This window comes from Abrus precatorius, unplaced genomic scaffold (genome assembly GCF_003935025.1).
Source record: "Abrus precatorius isolate BTA unplaced genomic scaffold, Abrus_2018 Scaffold5, whole genome shotgun sequence".
Classification (NCBI taxonomy): Eukaryota; Viridiplantae; Streptophyta; class Magnoliopsida; order Fabales; family Fabaceae; genus Abrus; species Abrus precatorius.
Genome location: NW_020874395.1, coordinates 1371365 through 1390103, shown reverse-complemented (window position 1 = coordinate 1390103; position 18739 = coordinate 1371365). Strand labels below are relative to the sequence as shown.

The window sequence follows — 18739 nt, the reverse complement described above, 5'->3', positions numbered from 1 at the left end:
GATATGATACTTAAAGTTGAAGGCATGCAAAGTGTTATGAATTAAGAAGTCAATTTTAAAAAACAAAACACACACACAAGTATAGCTGTACAAAGGCAATACTTTAATTTTCTTTAAGATGACCCTCCAAACTATAATTTCAGGATAGTATATCTCTGACTCTCACTGTAAAAAAAATGCATAAATTAGTGAGTTTGATATTTAAATCACTAAAAATTGATGATATATATTTGTAATTTATTTATTTTAAACTTTTTTTTTGGTATACGCACAACAAATATTACAGACATGTTAAATACTCAAACATTGTGTATATTAGAATTTACTTAATTGCTATGATTTTATTTTCAAATATCATTTATAGACAATTCAACCAGTTAGCAAAGAATTATCACTTCCCCTTAAAAGAACATGGCACATGCTATCCAATAGTTATAAAATATTATAATATTTTATAGTTACTGTGTCTTGTATTCACAATAGTTTTTTTTTTTTTTTGCTGGAGAGGGTATAAATTTAAAAGTACAAAAATAACCAAACTTACATGTATGAGACAGAAGAAAATAGGCGAGGGAAAAAGAAGAATGGTGAGGGTTGCTTAAATTATTAAAATAATATATATATATATATATATATTATTTTATTTTTTAAATGATTAAAATAACATTGAACTTAGACATGTTCGGTGCGTGTAGCCAACCGAGGACTATTTAAGTATATGTTGAATTCAATAAACATATGCGTGTGAATTAAAAGCACGTGGTCACAATGGTATATGTGTCTTCAATGTACTATTAACTGAACCGAAAGTGGAATCATTTAAGCATCCAAGGTTAAATGAATATTTTTCTTCACCTTTTTCATCAAAGAATAATTCAAAGGCACATTCATAGAAACACATAAGAAGGTTCCTAATTGCCTAATTATCAACCATAGCCGCTGAAATTTCTAACGTGGTCACATGACATCATAACAAACGCGTTTCCATTCTAGTGTTTCATTTATGTGTATATATACAGTTAGACTTTTCTCTTACATTGTTGAATCCAAATATCTCTCATCTTCACTTTTCTTGATTCTTTTTGTTCTTTCAATTCACCTGTTTTGGTCCAAATATAAAGGTTCTGATGCTTCTTTCTAGATCAATTATTTTTGTGGTTGTGTTCTCAGCTTGTGTGCTTCTCTTTCAAGCCAATGCTATTAGATCTTTTGCCAACAATGGTTATGAAACTGAGGTTAAAGTTGATTCCTTTATGCAATTTAAAGAGGCCCCAGAATACAGAAACCAACAAAGCTGCACTCTAGTTGATAGAAACAATGTGCAAATGGTATGTGACCCATCACTTGTTCACATTGCCATGACCATTGATTGGTACTACCTAAGAGGATCTATAGCTGCAGTTCATTCTGTTCTTAAACACACTTCATGCCCTCAAAATCTATTCTTTCATTTCATTGCATCAGATGCAAGAATGGAGAACAAGGAAGAGTTTGATAGGATTGTTACATCCTCTTTTCCTTCCTTGAGATTCAAAGTATATATGTTCAAGGAAAGTTTAGTCGATAATCTCATATCACCTTCAATAAGGGAAGCACTTGACAACCCTTTGAACTATGCAAGAAGTTACTTGGCTGATTTGCTTGAGCACTGCATTGAAAGAGTTATATATTTAGATTCTGATGTTATAGTTGTTGATGACATTCAAGAGCTGTGGAAGGTTTCACTGACTGGGTCAAGAGTCATTGGTGCTCCAGAGTATTGTCATGCAAACTTCACTAGATATTTTTCCTATGAATTTTGGTCAAGTTCTGAGTTTTCTGAGGTTTTTGAAGGGAAAAGGCCTTGTTATTTCAACACAGGGGTGATGATAATGGATTTGGTAAGGTGGAGAGAGGGTGAGTACACAAGGAGGATAGAGAAATGGATGGAAATTCAGAAGGAGAGAAGGATTTATAAGTTGGGTTCACTCCCTCCTTTCTTGTTGGTTTTTGGTGGAGATGTTGAGGCTATTGAACATAGATGGAACCAACACGGTCTTGGAGGGGAAAATCTTAGAAATAGTTGCAGGACTTTGCATCCTGGTCCAGTTAGTTTGCTACATTGGAGTGGTAAAGGGAAACCATGGACAAGGTTTGATGCCAAGAAGCCTTGCTCAGTTGACTTTCTGTGGGCACCTTATGATCTCTACATACAACATCACCATACACATCATCACTACCACCATAAGAGAATTGCTATTGGTACAACACATTCATCATTTTAGGACATAAAAATTTTATATTGGTAAATTCTGATTCATTTGTATTGAAAATTTTGTTAATATGCACAGACAGAACAAGCAGAAAATTTTGTACTGTTTGTTGATACATTTTCGGTGGTACAGTAACACAATATCATGTGGATCATGTTGATGCACAATTGGATAAATTATTTATAAGAGGATGTGGGTCTAATTCATTACTACTATAAAGGAAATACAAGAGTGTAGTGTGGGTAACAGCCCTTTCTCACAAAGAAAAGATGAAAATGAAGAGAAACGTGTTGAAGATCAATTATGATCATACAATATTATGATCCTACAATCAAGTACAATATAACAATGTCTGACCCAAATGTGGCTCTGCAAAACAAAAGCTAAATTAGACATTGGCTAAAGAAAATATACATCATATGCTGTATTTGGATAATACCTAAGTTCTCTGTGCACCAATAAAGTTGGCAAACCAATATCCTAAGAGTAATAGTTAAAAAAAATTTAAATCTATTTTTTTACCAAAAAAATGTATTTATAAAATTTTAAATATAATTTAATGTAATAGTTAACAAAACCGACATGTTGTTACAAAGAAAAGAATAGTCAACTGCACTATTCTCATCTCTTCCACAACTATTCATTTTCATTTCATTTCCTACTATTATTATTAGCGGCGTTGCTAGTGCTAATATCATCTCTTCATCATTATCATTATTATGCCACCTCTACCAATCCTTGTCCCACTTTTTCAATCATCATTATAGATTATTTTTTATATTATTATTCAAACTTAAACTAATTTTATCCATGATAAACCTTGATTAAAGGTATTAAAATAAAATTGAAATTCAACTTAAAATCATTACTACATGCTCCTATTATATGCACAACTCAAAAATAAATTATGATTTCAAATCAAGTTTAATTTTGACAAAATTAGAATTAAAATTACAATTTTAAACTATAATTTCAATTTCATTTACCAAAACCTCTCTTATTGATAATTGATATCTTGTATTCTATGAAATAATTTTTTTCAAAAACTCATAATTTTTTAGTTTAATTGTATTTGTCATCCCTCTCGTTTGGATTATGTATAGTTTTGGTCTTTTAAGCTTTCGTATCCAATTAAATTTCTTTAATATTAAAATTAAACAAAATTAGAAAAAAATACAATTTTTTTATTTAGAATTTTTACAAATTGAATAAATTAACTTGTCTTCCACTAAAAAAATACTAATCAAAATATCAAATCAAATCCAAAATAAAAAGAAAATCCTCAAACCATAATATCATATCTTATAAAATTTTTCAAATGTTATCAAATTTTTTTCTTAGTTTCTTGATTATAAACCTTCAAAATAATTTCATATCGCAAATGCATCATAAACCGTCAAACACTCCAATAGAAAATGATAATATGAGGATTTGAAGTAGACAAAATTGATGGGAGGGACCAAATTTGATTGATTTTAAAACTAAAAGAATTCGGTTTGCTAAAAAAATATAGACCAAAATCACAAAGAAAGACCAAAAATAATAATCAAGCCAAACTTTTACATACAAAATAAATTTAGTCAATTATATGTTGAAATAACATGATATATTGGAATACAGTTTGGCCCTCTAGATTATTGATAATGCCAAGAAAATCTATAAAAATGAAACTTGTGCATGTTTTCTGTTGTCGATGTAACGTATTCTTTTTTTTAATCTTTTGTATAAATACCTTTTGGAGTTTAATGTGATCAACATATTAAATCTTGAGATATCTTGTAATTTTTTATAAAAAATTATTATATATAAATTCTTATTATATATTCTTAAACTCCCGTTAGAAAAATTGTTTGGAACATTTCTATTAATTTCTTTGTCTAATGGAGACAAATAAAATAGTAGAACCTACCTCAACTTACACTTCATCCCTACTTTTTGTTTCCAGATACATCACCCACGTCTTGTGTTAATAATCGTATGGTTTGGTTCAATTTATAATGGTGTTTGGTTCATTTTGTTACTTTAAAGTCTTAGAGACGTCTCTAATCTTATCTCCTCTTCTCTCCATCACACTTCTTTCCGCTTAAATTTCATAGAAACAAATAAAAAAAGGCCAGGCGTGTTTAAATGGCTTAATATAACACTTACTTACATGAGAATTTATATCACAAGTTCAGTCGTAAATCTAGCTGAAACAAATTAAACAGAAAAACTTACCAAAAATGTCACAGATCGCTCTTATAATAAAATTTGTACAAAATGCTTCCAAACACCCCCTTCCTTTCTTATTTATGACGTTGAAGTTTTCGAGTGGAGAATTTATAACAAAGATGCAGTAATTACATCATTCCACTTCAACAACTTGTGCATGGTAGTTTTTATTTATTTTTTCTCTTAGGCTTAAGGGGAGAATAATAATAATGTACAAAAGCTTTGCTTCGCGAGAGTTTGAAGTTGCATCTGGAGTTGGATTCAGCCCAACATTGACGCATGATCGCAGTCCATGTCACAAGGGAATGCATACGTCTATCATCCGTTTCATCTGCCAGCATATCTAGCTCAGCTACAACAGAAGTAAATACTTCACCCCCATTTTCTTGCACAAGGAAAATCTTTATTCGAGTACTTGTTTGGTTTAACTTATGTTGAAGAAATATTACTTTTTTTTTTTTCAACTTAGTAAGAGAGATTATGTAAAATAAATGAACGTCACCAAAATTAAGCTTTATCAAAGGTGCTATTAGATGCAGCAGTGATGATTCAGTAGCCACTGTAGCATTGCATCACCGATAACTCCCAAGTCTCTTAACAAATTTGTTACCATGGTAACCCCGGTTAGTCACATAAGCCCTCATCAACACAAAAGCAACAAAGGGGGAGGGAGTATGTCCTGAACGATGAGGAGCTACACTTGACTACTCATTCTTACATGAATGATTTAGTTCAACTTAACCTTAAGCATCTAAGTAAAATGATTGACATCAATTCCTCTCAACTGATACACCCTCTATATAGACAGACAATCAGACACACACGTGCACAGGTCTTAAATTGATTCAAAATTCCTTGCGCATCATTCTGAGTAAAATGAGAATGGTGCTCTATTTAGATCCATCTTGTTTCAAATGTAAGGCATTCTGTTAGCCTTCCCTTAACCACGTTATTCGCACAAGCATAGACACGACACGGCACCAGGTTTTACAATGTCGTATGCTTTAATGCTTGGTATGATGAATCAAGGGAAGGAATGCTAAAAGAAAGGAGTGAGGTGATTATTCCACATTTTCAGTTTTTCATTAAATAGTACTACTGTAATAGAAAAAAATTTATGGAAAGGGGGAGGGAGAAAAAGAAAAAGAGGACGAGAAGAATATACATGTCTATCACCTTCTTCTCTACAACAGTCCAACAACACAGCTCAGATGCAATCTATTTTCCAACCCTCTTAAGTGATGACCTAATAACATACACCTGCAAATGGAAAAAAAACCTCAATGTGATTAGGCACAAATAAGGACTTCACAGGCTAAAGAAACAAGGATTCAATAGATTAGGGAGAACGAGGGAAGTATGTATTTATGTGCTTAAGAAATGTATGGACAAATTTCAGGGTCATGTTTATAATCGAGGATATGGACTCAAGATTTAAGCAAAAAATTTTGGAGGGTAATGAGAATGATATGTACTAACCAGAAAAGCAACTTTGCCAGATAATCACGAGAAGTGGCTACTTTATCACTAAACTCATCACCACTGTCTAACTGATTGTCTATGTTTCCTTCTACTGATTGTTCCATAAAACTAGAGCTAGCATCATCCACAAAGAATCTTCTCAATATGTTCTGAACAAGTTGGTGAATAATATCCTCCACTTCCACTGACGAAGGCCGAGACAGCTCAGTTACCTGTAAAGACAAGTTATAAACGAAATAATTCCCAAAGCAAAATAAACCTACAAGTAATGAGAGAGAGAGAGAGAGAGAGAGAGAGGGGAGAGCAGGACTTTTGCTATCTAACTTAAAAGCACCACTTTCAAATTGCAAGCGAGTATAAATTAAACAGAAGCAGCGAGGCATTACCATAGCAGGATCCAGAGACCGTAGATATTCCAACAAATTGTTCCGGTTTCCCCTGTCATATTCTAATTGCAGCATTTCCTGCTTCTGAGCATTCAGCTCCTGAAATAAAATGCAACATCCGCACATTACTTTCAACTCTTTAAGCTATCCTTTTAAACAATAGCATATGAGTAATAAAACTACTTCTTTTGGAGTATGGACTGCAGAGGGAAAAAATAAAGTCAATTTTTGGACTTAAAAATAAAATCGGTGCCTCCCTTACCATTAGGCCATTGCATCGCATTTAATAATGTGGCATTAAGCCTTAAGAAGCCAAAAGCGGCATTCCTTTTCATTCTTGGGGAAAGAAACTTCCACTGTGTTGTTTCCCTAAACAACATTCCAGGTTGTGGAAGCAAATGTCATTATTTATACTTTAAGCTAAGGTCATGTTTTGATGGAGGAGTTTGGAAGGAAGGGAGTGGCGAAGGATGGAGTAACTTTTTTCCTTTATTTTAAGTAAACATTCCTCTTCTTTGAAGAAATTTTGAAAATTGAGACAACTACGATGAAAGATTATTATCACATAACCTTCCAAGTTCCAATCATCCACTGTTTATATTTTACAAATCATTTTATAATTTTCTCAATATAGAACTATCAACTTTTTTCTAACGTGTTCAAGGATATAAAATAAAAAAATCCATAAATAGTAAGTTTTGACTGAAAATTATAGCATTTAATATTATTAATGCATTGGATCTTGTGATATCCTTTGATATATGATAAAAGCTTATTATATACAGATTCTTATTGTGTGTCGTCGAACACACGTTAAAAAATCTGAATAAAAAATTATCCCTCCTTCCTTCCCTTTCCCTTGAAACTCCTCCATCCAAAGAAACCCTTCAGGGATAAAATCAAAGTTCTATTCCAGCAGAAGCTAAACCCAAATTACTATCAGCCGAATCCATACCAAGCCAAATATACTTACTTGGCAAGCCAATAAAAAGCAAACGCTTTACAGGCTCTAATAACAATTCACCCATTAAGGTGAGGTCTTCTCTTTGTTCCAAGTTCCTATACACTAACTAGAAATCCAACTCCATTGGCACAAGCACAAAGAATAAATCCCCCATGCCACTCATTAAGGTGAGGTCATTTTTCCCCCTAAATCCCCACTACACAAACTCAAGACCAACTAAGGCACCTTCCTAAATCCTAGCACAAACAAACATTGCAGAAAGACAACCTTAAATTCAGGTATTCCACAGTCATTACATTGAAAAAATTAAACTAAACAGAAAACCCATCTTTTTTTTTTTAAGAAAAAAGGGGTTACCTCCTTAACACTTGTTAACTCAGACTGCAACTGTTGAATGTAATTCAGAGCCTGAGGAGGCAAATCTCCAAACACTCGGGGGCTACTGCTGCAACTTTCCAAATTAGAAACAACCTCAATTTTCTCATCACCCTCTCCTCCACTCTTCACCTCCAAAACCTCAGAAGTCGTTTCACAATCCAACCCTTCGGCCTCTGAACTTGAAATATCCAAATTCCTCATCAAAGACATCCTGTACTCCGCATTCCACAGCGTGTACCTAACAAAAAGAAAACCAAAAACTCAATCCAAAGAAAAACCCAAGCTTGGCACAGAAACTGAAAAAAAATAAAAAATTAACCCTCCAAAGCTACATACTTCACCAGATTATTCCATGAAAACCCTTTTTGTCACCACTTTAATTCTCTGAAAATTTTATCATCAAATTAGCTGTTCAAATGTTTAATTTGTGATCAAAATAACCCCTGTAATGACATTTTCAAACATTTGAGGGACAAATTTAGCAGCAATTGAACCTTTGAAAGAGTAATTTGGCAAAAACACAAAAACTCCAAAAGACTAACAGGATGATTAAATTTAAACCTCGGAAAGATTAATTTCATACCCGGTGATGATGGAAGAGAAAAGAAGGCGATGGAGGGGGTGTTTGGAGACGGTGACGGTGACGGAGAAGTGATCGGAGGGGAGAAGACCGAGCATGGTGGAGATGGTTTGCTTCATGGAGTCTCTGGCGGAGTGAGAAACGCCCTTAGAGATAACGGAGTTATCGAGGGGTTCGATGCGGCGCAGCATGTTGGCGATGACGGTGAATCCGCGATCGAAGGAGGACTTGCGGGTCGAAACGACGTCGTCGGAGAATCCATCAACGAGGCAGGAAACGAGGAAGCTGCGGCGGCGGGTGAGGAGAAAGAGCGACGGCGGTGGCGGTGGCTTGGGAGGGTGGAGAGGATAGAGTGACAGGTCGGTGATGCGGGTGAGCGTGAAGGGTCGCCACGAGAGTGCCATCCAATGAATCGGAATTCAGAATTCAGAATTTGGGTGGGTCACAATTCACAAACACCCAATGTTCTCAATCAAGTATTGTTCGTTGTCATTAGTTACTATTACGTATTTACGATAACCTTCTCTTTCTTCCACTTCTTATTTAACCATTCCACTCAACGGTTCAACCGCTCTAACACTGAACCGGTTACCCTATGGATTTGCCTAAGTGCCCCAAAATCACAAGACAAATCAAAGGTATAGCTGATAAAATTTTAAAACATAATTATTAACTAAAATTTATTAAAAACTTTAAAATATAAAAAAGAAACTAACTAAGAAATTAATTATAAAATAAATAAAAACATTGTTTAGAAACTTCTATCACAATTTTCATTTAACCCTAGCACAATTTCTTATAATATTTTTAATTACTTATTTTAAAAAATAAAAACATTTATTAACAAAACCGTAATTAAAAAAGTGTTCACTAAAAAGAGTTTTAACAATATACTATTCCAACTTAAATAGATGAATGTGACTATTTTATTAATATTATAAATTAAGACTAATAATATATTTTTGTAAATTTACATTTTACTTTAAAAACATCAATAGTATTAACAAAAGTTTTACAATGAATAAGAATATAAAGAGTTTTAAATGTTGATTATCATCCATTTGAGGAAATCTCTTTGGGCCACGGCTAACGATTTGGTCAATAGCAACATAATCTGAAGGCTAGTTGAGAAAAAATATCTAATACATATTGAGATCACTTTTGGGAGGCATAAAAAAAAGAAATTAAATATCAAATATATTTTTCTTCCAATGAACAAAAGGCAACAGAAAGAAAGGATAACACGAAATTAAAGGTTACAGAAAACAAAACATGTTTAACTTGTAGCCAATAAGAGCATGATATTATATCTAACAAAGCCAAATGGATGTGAAATTTCAAGAACCTGAACCAAAGAAGAGAAGCATAAGGAACCAAAATGACATTAAAAGGAAACAAGAAATACACATCTAAGGTAGGTCCCATTCCAACACCAAACACCAAAAAACTCACTAAGTTCATGAAAGTGGACCATATTCCACACTGAGGGTGTGGCTTAGAATCCTAAGAGGACGTGCCTTTCATTATGGCTTACACACTTAACACCACAGATAACTATTTTTAACTCTTCTATTCTCATCATCTTCCTCTTGCTATTCCTATTAATGGTCATAATTCCCCTCCAAAATTGCATTTTTTAAGTGGTGCTTACTACGTTTCACTTATTTGGTTTACACAACATCTTCAGCTCAAGTTATTCAAAGAGTTTAACATGTTGTTTTCTGTTTTTTGTTAACTAAGTACAGTATAATTTCTTGATTTTCAAAGAGTTATAGTATCTCATTTAAAAAAGAAGTATAGTATGAAGCAAATATAATAATTATAACCATTTTCAGATGACATATTTACATATATTCTGCGTTTTATCTTTTATACACACACATATTTACATATTTAAAATTTATTATAAAAAATTTCCTACACAAATTTGTGATAACTTTACGAACATAATGTGCCAAAAATGAATGAAAATGAAACTCACTTCATGAAAATACTTAAAAAAATTAATAATAAAAGTTTATCTCTATAATTTTGAGAGTATATTTTTAAGATAAATGTATAAAAGATATATATATATATATATAATCACGTCTCAAACACATTTCTCTAGCCATCAAATTTTCCACCTTTCCTAATACTTACCTTTTTTCTTACATTTGTCTTTTTAAATTCAGAGAAATTATACTTTTAAAATTAAAATTCACAAATTTAGTATATTAAAAATAAGTTAGTATTCGCATTCAAGTGGATAAATTGTGAACCTAAACTTATCCTATAATTTGAAAGTGTTAACTAAATAACATTATCTCTTCGCATAAGTCACTTCATAAATCTGTAATTCGTTTCTGATAATCTATATGCTGTCAATCTCATGGTCAATATTTCTTTCTCTTTTATGTATTATTTGTAATTTTTACGGCTCTGCAGAAACTAGCTAAGACCAAAGGGCCACTAGAAAACCACGTTTTGTTTAAGCTCAATCGATGTTATAATAAAATGCAACATGATGGAACAAAAAGTTCATTAAGTTTATGCATTACCGTTGATAGTTTAGTGTGCAATTAAATATCTTTTATCTTGAATAGATGCTCAACAGAAAGATAATCATGAATCATGATAGTGGCGATGGCTGATTAGATGCTAGCAGCAACTGGGGTGACGTTGATAGATCGTAGTGCTTATCAGATTAAGATTTGCACCATTTTATATTAATATATAGTATGGTGATATCTCGTTATCAAAAAACAAAAATTAATTATATTGTTTCTTTCTCCTATGCATTAAGAAACTCTATTTATCACTTGAATCTCCTCAAAGTTTCTTTCTTATAATAATAAACGCAACATCAAATTAACAGGTTTAGCAATTGAAGTTACATTTTCTTGAATTAAAGGGCATTTTTCTACAAAATACTAGTAAATAAATAAATATGACAAAAAAAATACTAACTAATAGTATACAAAAGTGTAGATCAAAGAAAATAAAAATTTCACTGAAAAATATAAAAGACACTCACCCTATAAAGAATATACAGATCAATGCAAATAAGTGACTTTCATTTTAAATTAAATAATTTCAAACATACATTTATTTTATTTTCTTTTCTTTACAGCGTTAGTAAATTATTACACTTTTTAGTCAACACGTTGGTAGATCAAAGGGAAAGCCCAATGTGAATTTGGATCGCAAACACTGAAGCACTGACATCGCCTTGTATTCTTTGGTGGCCCAATTTGTTTGACAAAAATATAATCAGAAAAAAGTTGACAAAAAATAGAAAAAAAAAACTATTGCGTACAAATTATAAATCTAAAATTAATTCTTAGGTTATCAAATTATAAAAGCGCCACCAAAAGAAATAATCACATGAAAGGAAATAATTTAAATTAAGATGCGAGAAACATTTAAATTACAATAAAGTTAGATTGAGAATTAACAACACACTAAAAAAAAAGAAGAGAAAATAGGAAAAAGCTACTCTTTTAAGTAGTTAAAACATTCATTAAATTATATTTAAAAAATAACAAAAATATTTTATTTACAACATATAAAAATAATTTATTTTAATAAATTTATTAATATAACTTATCAAAATATTTTGTATTTATTCTAACAAATGTTATAAAGTTATGATGTAAACTATCATATAAAGAATATTAAATAAACATGTAATTACACTTTTAATGTTCATTAGCTAATCCTCTTAACGTACTTAATAACAAGACTGTTTAATAATAAAATAAAAATGTTGCATTAGTTATACTTCTTATTAAACAAAAACAATCTAACCAATGTCTTAAAATATACTAATTAAAAAATTAAAAATTAAAAAAAATCAAACAATAAAAGTATACTCACTCCATATTTTTTAATACATGTAAAGATAATTTTTAATAAAAAATATATATTTATTAAGTCTTTAATTAACACTCTTAGACCTAAAGATACTGATAAGCAAAACACTTACACAAATTAACCTAAATTTCACGAAATAATATAAGAAAAAAAACACATTAAAGAGATTTTGTGGCCATGACAATGCCTTGGGAGGACCGCAGCAGCACTTTTCCAAAGTCTTTGTGCAAAGCAAAATAGAGAAGTTCACTACACAACATAGCCATTTGCCAGCTTCCACATCCCACCAACAACAACGCATTGACATTTCCAAAGTTCCCAAACAAATATCCCACCAATTCCATTACACCATTTTTTGGTTCACACTCTCAAACACAACACAAAACACACTCCAAGCTTTAACCTCATCAATATGATCCATCGTCATCATTATCATCATCCCAATTCCACCCTTTTCACTTGATCTTCAACACTTCCCATCTTCATCTTCCACTCTTCTCCTCAGATCCTCACAACCATTTCATGTGAAAAGAAACAAATAAAAAAAAAATCACTTTTTTATTTTTATTTTCACTTCCCAATTTGCCACAGCCACCAAACATGGCGTTCTCTACGAGGCGCGGAGCAAACTGGGCTCAATCGATCCTTCCATCTTCAAACCCCAAATCGAAGATACCCAGAAAGGGAAAGAAGCGCGCGGTGTTTAGAGATTTCATTTTTGCTAATTTCTTCACCATTGGCCTTTTGTTCTCCCTCTTCTTGTTCCTTCTCATTCTTCTCCGATTTGGGGTTCCTAAGCCCATCACCACGCACTTCAGGGCGCGTTCCTCACGCGTCCGCAAACCCATCTCCAGAAAGCCCTTTCTTATGAACAGCACCACCCTCTTGGGTTCCTCTGTCGACATCACAACCAAGGCCTTGTATGATAAGATTGAGTTTTTGGACGTTGATGGTGGTGCGTGGAAACAGGGTTGGAGTGTTACTTATAGAGGGAATGAGTGGGACTCTGAGAAGTTGAAGGTGTTTGTCGTGCCACATTCCCATAATGACCCTGGTTGGAAACTCACTGTTGAGGAATACTATGATAGACAATCCCGCCATATACTTGATACCATTGTTCAAACTCTTAGCAAGGTCAAATCTGATTTTGGGTTTTCAAGGGTTTATGTTTTTTTTTTTTTTTTGTTTGCTTGATTGTTTAGTCATTCGTGAAATTATAGGTAACTATAGTTAGTTAAATCAGTGTGTGTGTGTGTGTTGGGGCATTGCATGTGATAGCAAAAATAGTATATCTTAAAAGTAAGGGTCTTGCTATTTTGGCACTGGTTAAGGAATCAAAAGTGGGAAGTTATTTCTGAAAAACACGTTCGACTGTATTGGAAAATACGGAGGAAGGTTTATTAATTACATTTTTTGACACAACTTTCCAATTTTAATTGCTTATGTAGTGGTCTAAGGGCACTGTTTAAAATTTGCCTAAAGTAAATATGAATGTTGTTATTGGATTGTTAGATTGTAGTATAGGGGATAAGATAGATAAAAAAAGCCTCACTGAAATGGGAAAAATGTTGATTATGGGTGTGTGAGTTCTGTTCTGTAGGTGGCTCCTTTTGTTTTAGATTTTGGTCATAAGTTTGAGGGAAACTTGAGTTATGATATTGACTGGATGATTGGACTGTGTAGGATTCTCGCCGGAAGTTCATATGGGAGGAGATGTCGTACTTAGAGAGATGGTGGAGGGATGCATCAGAGGACACAAAGGAATCCTTTATCAATTTGGTTAAACATGGGCAATTAGAAATTGTTGGAGGTGGCTGGGTGATGAATGATGAGGTAATGTGATTTTGATTTTATGAATTACCTTATTTACAGCAATAGTTTTTTTTTTTTTTTATGTTGATATCTTTATTCTTGTTGAAGTTATCATAATGAGAATTTGTTGAAGGTTGGTTTTGGGATACTTTTCATCATAATTGTTTTGCTGCCTAATTTTTTAAATTTAAGGAGCTTCCGGTTTTCTCTCCTGTTAATGAAGCACATGCTCTAGTGACATAACATGCTTATGGAATAATTGTCTAAATAAGTACCTTGTCAAAGTTTTTCTGTTAATGAAATTGATTATGGTAGTCTCTGGTTTGTTTTCGAAGACTTGACTTTTTAATCTTTCTCATATGTGCAGGCCAACTCCCATTATTTTGCTATAATTGAACAGGTATGCTGAAAGCTTTCTCTGTTTACTGCAATTGCATATATTATTTATTTAGTTTTCTGCAATTTTTTAGTTAACCATCATTTAAACAAGGACAGTTCAATTATGTTAGGTTTTCCTATTTTATATTTTATCACTGTGCATTGCATTTGGCTGGCATGCTGAAGGATATGATTACTTGCACACTTTTTTAGCTATTCGGTGAAATTACTGGAGAGATGGCTTGTTATATGACTGTAAAAAAGTGATGTATTCTGTCTTAAAGGTATTGAAGATTGAAATGTAAATACTGGGACATGCTAAGTATGGATAATATGTGATTTTTGTATGCTATTTTTTTAAAGTTAGGACTTTTAGTTAGTCAATTGGGATACAGTTTAATATTACCTAATAATACTGGTGATGATTAAAATTTAAAATGTTATTTTCTCCGTTTTTTTTTTAAATAACTTAATCCAGTCTAATAACATGATTGGTAGATGGATAATAAAGTATATTTTAGATGTAAATTTTTTCTTTCTCAACCAAACATGTTACTTTTCCTAGGTGTATCTATATTTTTTAATTTTTAACTTTTTAACTATCTATTTTTATCGCTCCTCTTTTTTTATTTGGATAAACATGTCTTATTTTCTGTTGTAATGTTCTATGATCTGTGCTGTCTTTTCTCAATTTAGTTTATCATTCTAATTGCTAATTGGCATCCCAAGCATGGTGTTGTTTTGCAAGCAGTAATATGTAATATCAAATAAGTTTAAACGCATAAAACCAAAGGTACTGTGTATATTGATCAAGTAAAATTCTAGAGAGCATACCTCTTCTTAATACAACTCAAGTCAGTATTGATGGAACATGCTCTCTCAAGTTTGGATATGCAGTTATGCACTTGGTATTCGTTCAATAGAAGAGCAAATTATGTTTCCAATATTCAACCTGTCCATGTAATACGTAATGTGATTTCATGTTCATATCAGACTATTATCATTTTTCTCTAGAGATTTGTATATTATATTTGTGATGGTGCTTAATCTTAGGACACTTATATAACAGATAGCAGAAGGAAATATGTGGCTGAATGACACTATTGGGTTTGTTCCGAAGAATTCTTGGGCAATAGATCCATTTGGTTACTCATCTACCATGGCATATCTTCTGCGTCGCATGGGTTTTGACAACATGCTTATCCAGAGGACCCATTATGAGCTGAAGAAGGAGCTTGCCTGGCATAAGAATTTAGAATATGTATGGCGTCAAAGCTGGGATGCAGAGGAAACAACTGATATATTTGTCCATATGATGCCCTTTTATTCATATGATATACCTCATACATGTGGTCCAGAGCCTGCTATTTGTTGTCAGTTTGACTTTGCACGCATGCAGGGTTTTGCTTATGAACAATGCCCGTGGGGGCAACATCCTATGGAGACCACTCAGGAAAATGTTCAGGAAAGAGCACTTAAATTACTGGATCAATATAGGAAAAAATCAACTTTGTACCGGACCAGAACACTTCTTGTTCCCCTTGGAGATGATTTTCGCTATATTAATGTTGATGAAGCAGAAGCCCAATTCAGAAATTACCAAATGTTGTTTGATTATATCAATTCAAACCCCAGTTTGAATGCAGAGGCTAAGTTTGGTACTCTGGAAGACTACTTTGTAACCCTGCGTGAGGAAGCAGAGAGAATAAATTACTCATCTCCTGGTGAAATAGGATCTGGTGTAGTTGAAGGTTTTCCTTCTTTGTCTGGTGACTTTTTTACTTATGCTGATCGGCAACAAGACTACTGGAGTGGTTATTATGTTTCACGGCCCTTCTTCAAGGCTGTTGATAGGGTACTAGAACAAACACTTCGTGCTACAGAAATGATGGTAGCTCTAATACTTGGCTGCTGTCGGAGATCACATTGTGAGAAGTTTGCAATGGGATTTTCCTATAAGTTGACTGCTGCTAGAAGGAACTTAGCTCTTTTCCAGCATCATGATGGGGTAACTGGTACTGCAAAAGATCATGTGGTTATGGACTATGGAACCCGAATGCATACTTCATTACTGGACCTGCAGATTTTTATGTCTAAGGCCATCGAGGCACTTCTTGGAATCCGCTATGATAAATTAGATCAAAGTCCTTCCCAGTTTGAGCCCATGATCGTGAGATCTAAGTATGATGCTCAACCATTGCATAAAGTGATTAGTATTCGGGAGGGTTCTTACCAATCAGTGGTCTTCTTTAATCCTTTGGAGCAAACCAGAGAAGAAGTTGTGATGGTGGTTGTTGACAGTCCTGACATTACTGTTGTTGACTCTAACTGGAGTTGTGTTCAAAGCCAAATTTCGCCTGAGTTGCAGTATCATAATAGCAAGATCTTTACTGGGAGGCATCGACTTTACTGGGAAGTTTCTGTTCCTGCAATGGGATTGGAAACATTTTATATTTCCAATGGCTTTGTTGGATGTGAAAAGGCCAGGCCTGCAAAGTTGAAAATTTTCCCTAAGTCTGGTTCGGTTGCCTGTCCTACACCATATTCTTGTGTTAAAATAGAAGCTGATGTGGCTGAAATTGAGAATCAGCATCAAAGACTAACTTTTGATGTAAAGTATGGTTTGTTGCAGAAGGTATTTTTAAAAAATAGTTCCCCAAATGTTGTAAATGAGGAAATTGGTATGTATTCTAGTTCAGGTGGGGCATACTTGTTTAAGCCCAATGGTGAGGCCCAGTTCATTGTTGAAGAAGGTGGGCAGTTGCTGATCTCAGAGGGCCCTTTGATGCAGGAAGTATACTCCTATCCTAGGACAACTTGGGAGAAAGGCCCCATTTCTCACAGCACGCGTATATATAGTGGAGAGAGTACAGTCCAAGGGTTTGTCATTGAGAAGGAATATCATGTTGAGCTTCTTGGCCATGATTTCAATGATAGGGAGTTGATAGTTCGATATAAAACTGATATTGATAGCAAGAAGATTTTTTATTCAGACTTAAATGGATTTCAGATGAGCCGAAGAGAAACTTATGATAAGATTCCTCTACAAGGCAATTACTACCCAATGCCCTCTCTTGCATTCATACAAGGATCGAATGGTCGGCGGTTTTCTGTACATTCTCGGCAATCGTTAGGTGTGGCAAGCCTTAAAAATGGATGGCTAGAGATAATGCTTGACCGCCGGTTGATGAGAGATGACGGTCGTGGTCTGGGCCAAGGGGTGATGGATAACCGTGTAATGAATGTTGTCTTCCATATAACCATGGAAACAAATGTTTCTGCCACATCAAATTTAGTTACCACCCCTTTCCCTTACAGCCCTTCACTTTTATCTCACCGTGTTGGGTCTCACTTGAACTATCCATTACATGCATTTGTCTCCAAGAAACCGCAGGATATGTCTGTGAAGCCACCACCTAGATCCTTTTCTCCTCTTGCTACTCCCTTGCCGTGTGATTTGCACATAGTGAACTTTAAGGTTCCCAAGCCTTTAAAATTTTTGCAGCAACCACCTGAAGGTTCCAGATTTGCTCTAATTTTGCACCGGCGACATTGGGATTCTTCATACTGCCGGAAGGGAAGATCACAATGCACTAATCTGGCTGAGGACCCTGTGGATCTGTTCAACATGTTCAAGGATATTACAGTCTTGAAGGCTAAAGCAACTTCCTTGAATCTTCTACATGAAGACCCTGAAGTAATGGGATTCACAGAGCAGTTTGGATATATAGCACAAGAGGGGCATGTTGAAATATCTCCAATGGAAATACAAGCTTATAAGTTGGAGTTGCGGCCGCAATAGAGTACTTGTCACTGAATTGTTGTTGCTGATTTAAGCTGAACCTCGGGCATTCTTGGATTGGTTTAAGATGAATTATTACTGGATTTTTTCTAACTGATCCATTCATGATGGGGGTTGAATTATTCTTGGACTGTTTTCTCATTTAAACATTTGAGTTTAAGGTGGTGCAGGTAAGGAAGCGTGTGTGAAGACACGTCCAAGCAAAGAGGAGTTACAATTGCATTGTTTGAGGAAACGTGAAAGTGGACATTTGTAGATTGCTGTTATATAGGCATGGATGAGTTTTATAGCATCTGCGGCTACTTGTCTCTTAATTGTGTTGCTGTAGCATTTGTTTACGTTTTTCTTGACTTAAAAACAGTTGAAAGATGAGTTTTGCTTAGTCCACTTATAAATGTTATTGTATAACATGTCCCTTAGGGAGACTAGTAATACATGTACAGATTGAATACCGCTATCTATGCAGGAGACTTTATTCTTCTTTGGATGGGGGCTCAACAATTTGCACAACTGATACTAAATTATTATTATTCACAATTATTAAAATGAATTTCCAAAATTTCACATTAAGGAACAAGTTTTAAATATCCATTGGCTCTATAAAATGTCCCCGATTTGCATTTCTCGCAAGTATTGGTG

General features: G+C 33.7%; 3 protein-coding genes across 7 annotated transcripts; 2 read left to right on the top strand and 1 right to left on the bottom strand.

Annotated features, from left to right (window-relative positions):
- Positions 1-1045: 1045 nt before the first annotated feature.
- LOC113866978 (probable galacturonosyltransferase-like 10) lies at positions 1046-3186 on the top strand. Its single transcript, XM_027501843.1, has one exon. It carries the CDS (start codon positions 1128-1130, stop codon positions 2262-2264), a length of 1137 nt encoding a protein of 378 aa, XP_027357644.1. The 5' UTR covers positions 1046-1127; the 3' UTR covers positions 2265-3186.
- Positions 3187-4377: 1191 nt separating this feature from the next.
- On the bottom strand, positions 4378-8765 carry LOC113866979. Of its 4 annotated transcripts, none has more exons than XM_027501844.1 (6): positions 8257-8765; positions 7653-7911; positions 6332-6430; positions 5943-6157; positions 5629-5723; positions 4378-4815 (listed from the first exon to the last, which is right to left on the bottom strand). In XM_027501844.1, the coding sequence occupies exons 1-5, from the start codon at positions 8655-8657 to the stop codon at positions 5648-5650; spliced, it is 1050 nt and encodes a 349-aa protein (XP_027357645.1). In that variant the 5' UTR covers positions 8658-8765; the 3' UTR covers positions 4378-4815; positions 5629-5647. The 4 variants fall into 4 exon arrangements, with proteins under 4 accessions (XP_027357645.1, XP_027357648.1, XP_027357649.1 ...); XM_027501847.1 differs by having other exon boundaries at positions 4470-4815; positions 5640-5723; XM_027501848.1 differs by having other exon boundaries at positions 4651-4794; positions 5640-5723.
- Positions 8766-12317: 3552 nt separating this feature from the next.
- Positions 12318-18626, top strand: LOC113867315 (alpha-mannosidase 2). 2 transcript variants are annotated; one of them, XM_027502564.1, is made up of 5 exons: positions 12318-13242; positions 13792-13941; positions 14288-14320; positions 15368-18119; positions 18176-18396. In XM_027502564.1, the coding sequence occupies exons 1-4, from the start codon at positions 12709-12711 to the stop codon at positions 18098-18100; spliced, it is 3450 nt and encodes a 1149-aa protein (XP_027358365.1). In that variant the 5' UTR covers positions 12318-12708; the 3' UTR covers positions 18101-18119; positions 18176-18396. The 2 variants fall into 2 exon arrangements, with proteins under 2 accessions (XP_027358365.1, XP_027358364.1); XM_027502563.1 differs by having other exon boundaries at positions 15368-18626.
- The last annotated feature ends 113 nt before the right edge of the window (positions 18627-18739 follow it).

What these genes read in the sequence shown, in the direction of transcription:
- LOC113866979 (XM_027501844.1), bottom strand. Translation starts at nt 8,657, where the DNA reads ATGGCACTCTCGTGGCGACCCTTCACGCTCACCCGCATCACCGACCTG. An exon ending in TTCTCTTCCATCATCACCGG is followed by an intron (nt 7,912 to 8,256) that starts GTATGAAATTAA and finishes TCTTTTTGTTAG; the next exon opens with GTACACGCTGTGGAATGCGG. An exon ending in AGTTAACAAGTGTTAAGGAG is followed by an intron (nt 6,431 to 7,652) that starts GTAACCCCTTTT and finishes ATTTTATTTCAG; the next exon opens with GAGCTGAATGCTCAGAAGCA.
- LOC113867315 (XM_027502563.1), top strand. Translation starts at nt 12,709, where the DNA reads ATGGCGTTCTCTACGAGGCGCGGAGCAAACTGGGCTCAATCGATCCTT. An exon ending in TTGTTCAAACTCTTAGCAAG is followed by an intron (nt 13,243 to 13,791) that starts GTCAAATCTGAT and finishes TGGACTGTGTAG; the next exon opens with GATTCTCGCCGGAAGTTCAT. An exon ending in ATTTTGCTATAATTGAACAG is followed by an intron (nt 14,321 to 15,367) that starts GTATGCTGAAAG and finishes CTTATATAACAG; the next exon opens with ATAGCAGAAGGAAATATGTG.
- LOC113866978 (XM_027501843.1), top strand. Translation starts at nt 1,128, where the DNA reads ATGCTTCTTTCTAGATCAATTATTTTTGTGGTTGTGTTCTCAGCTTGT.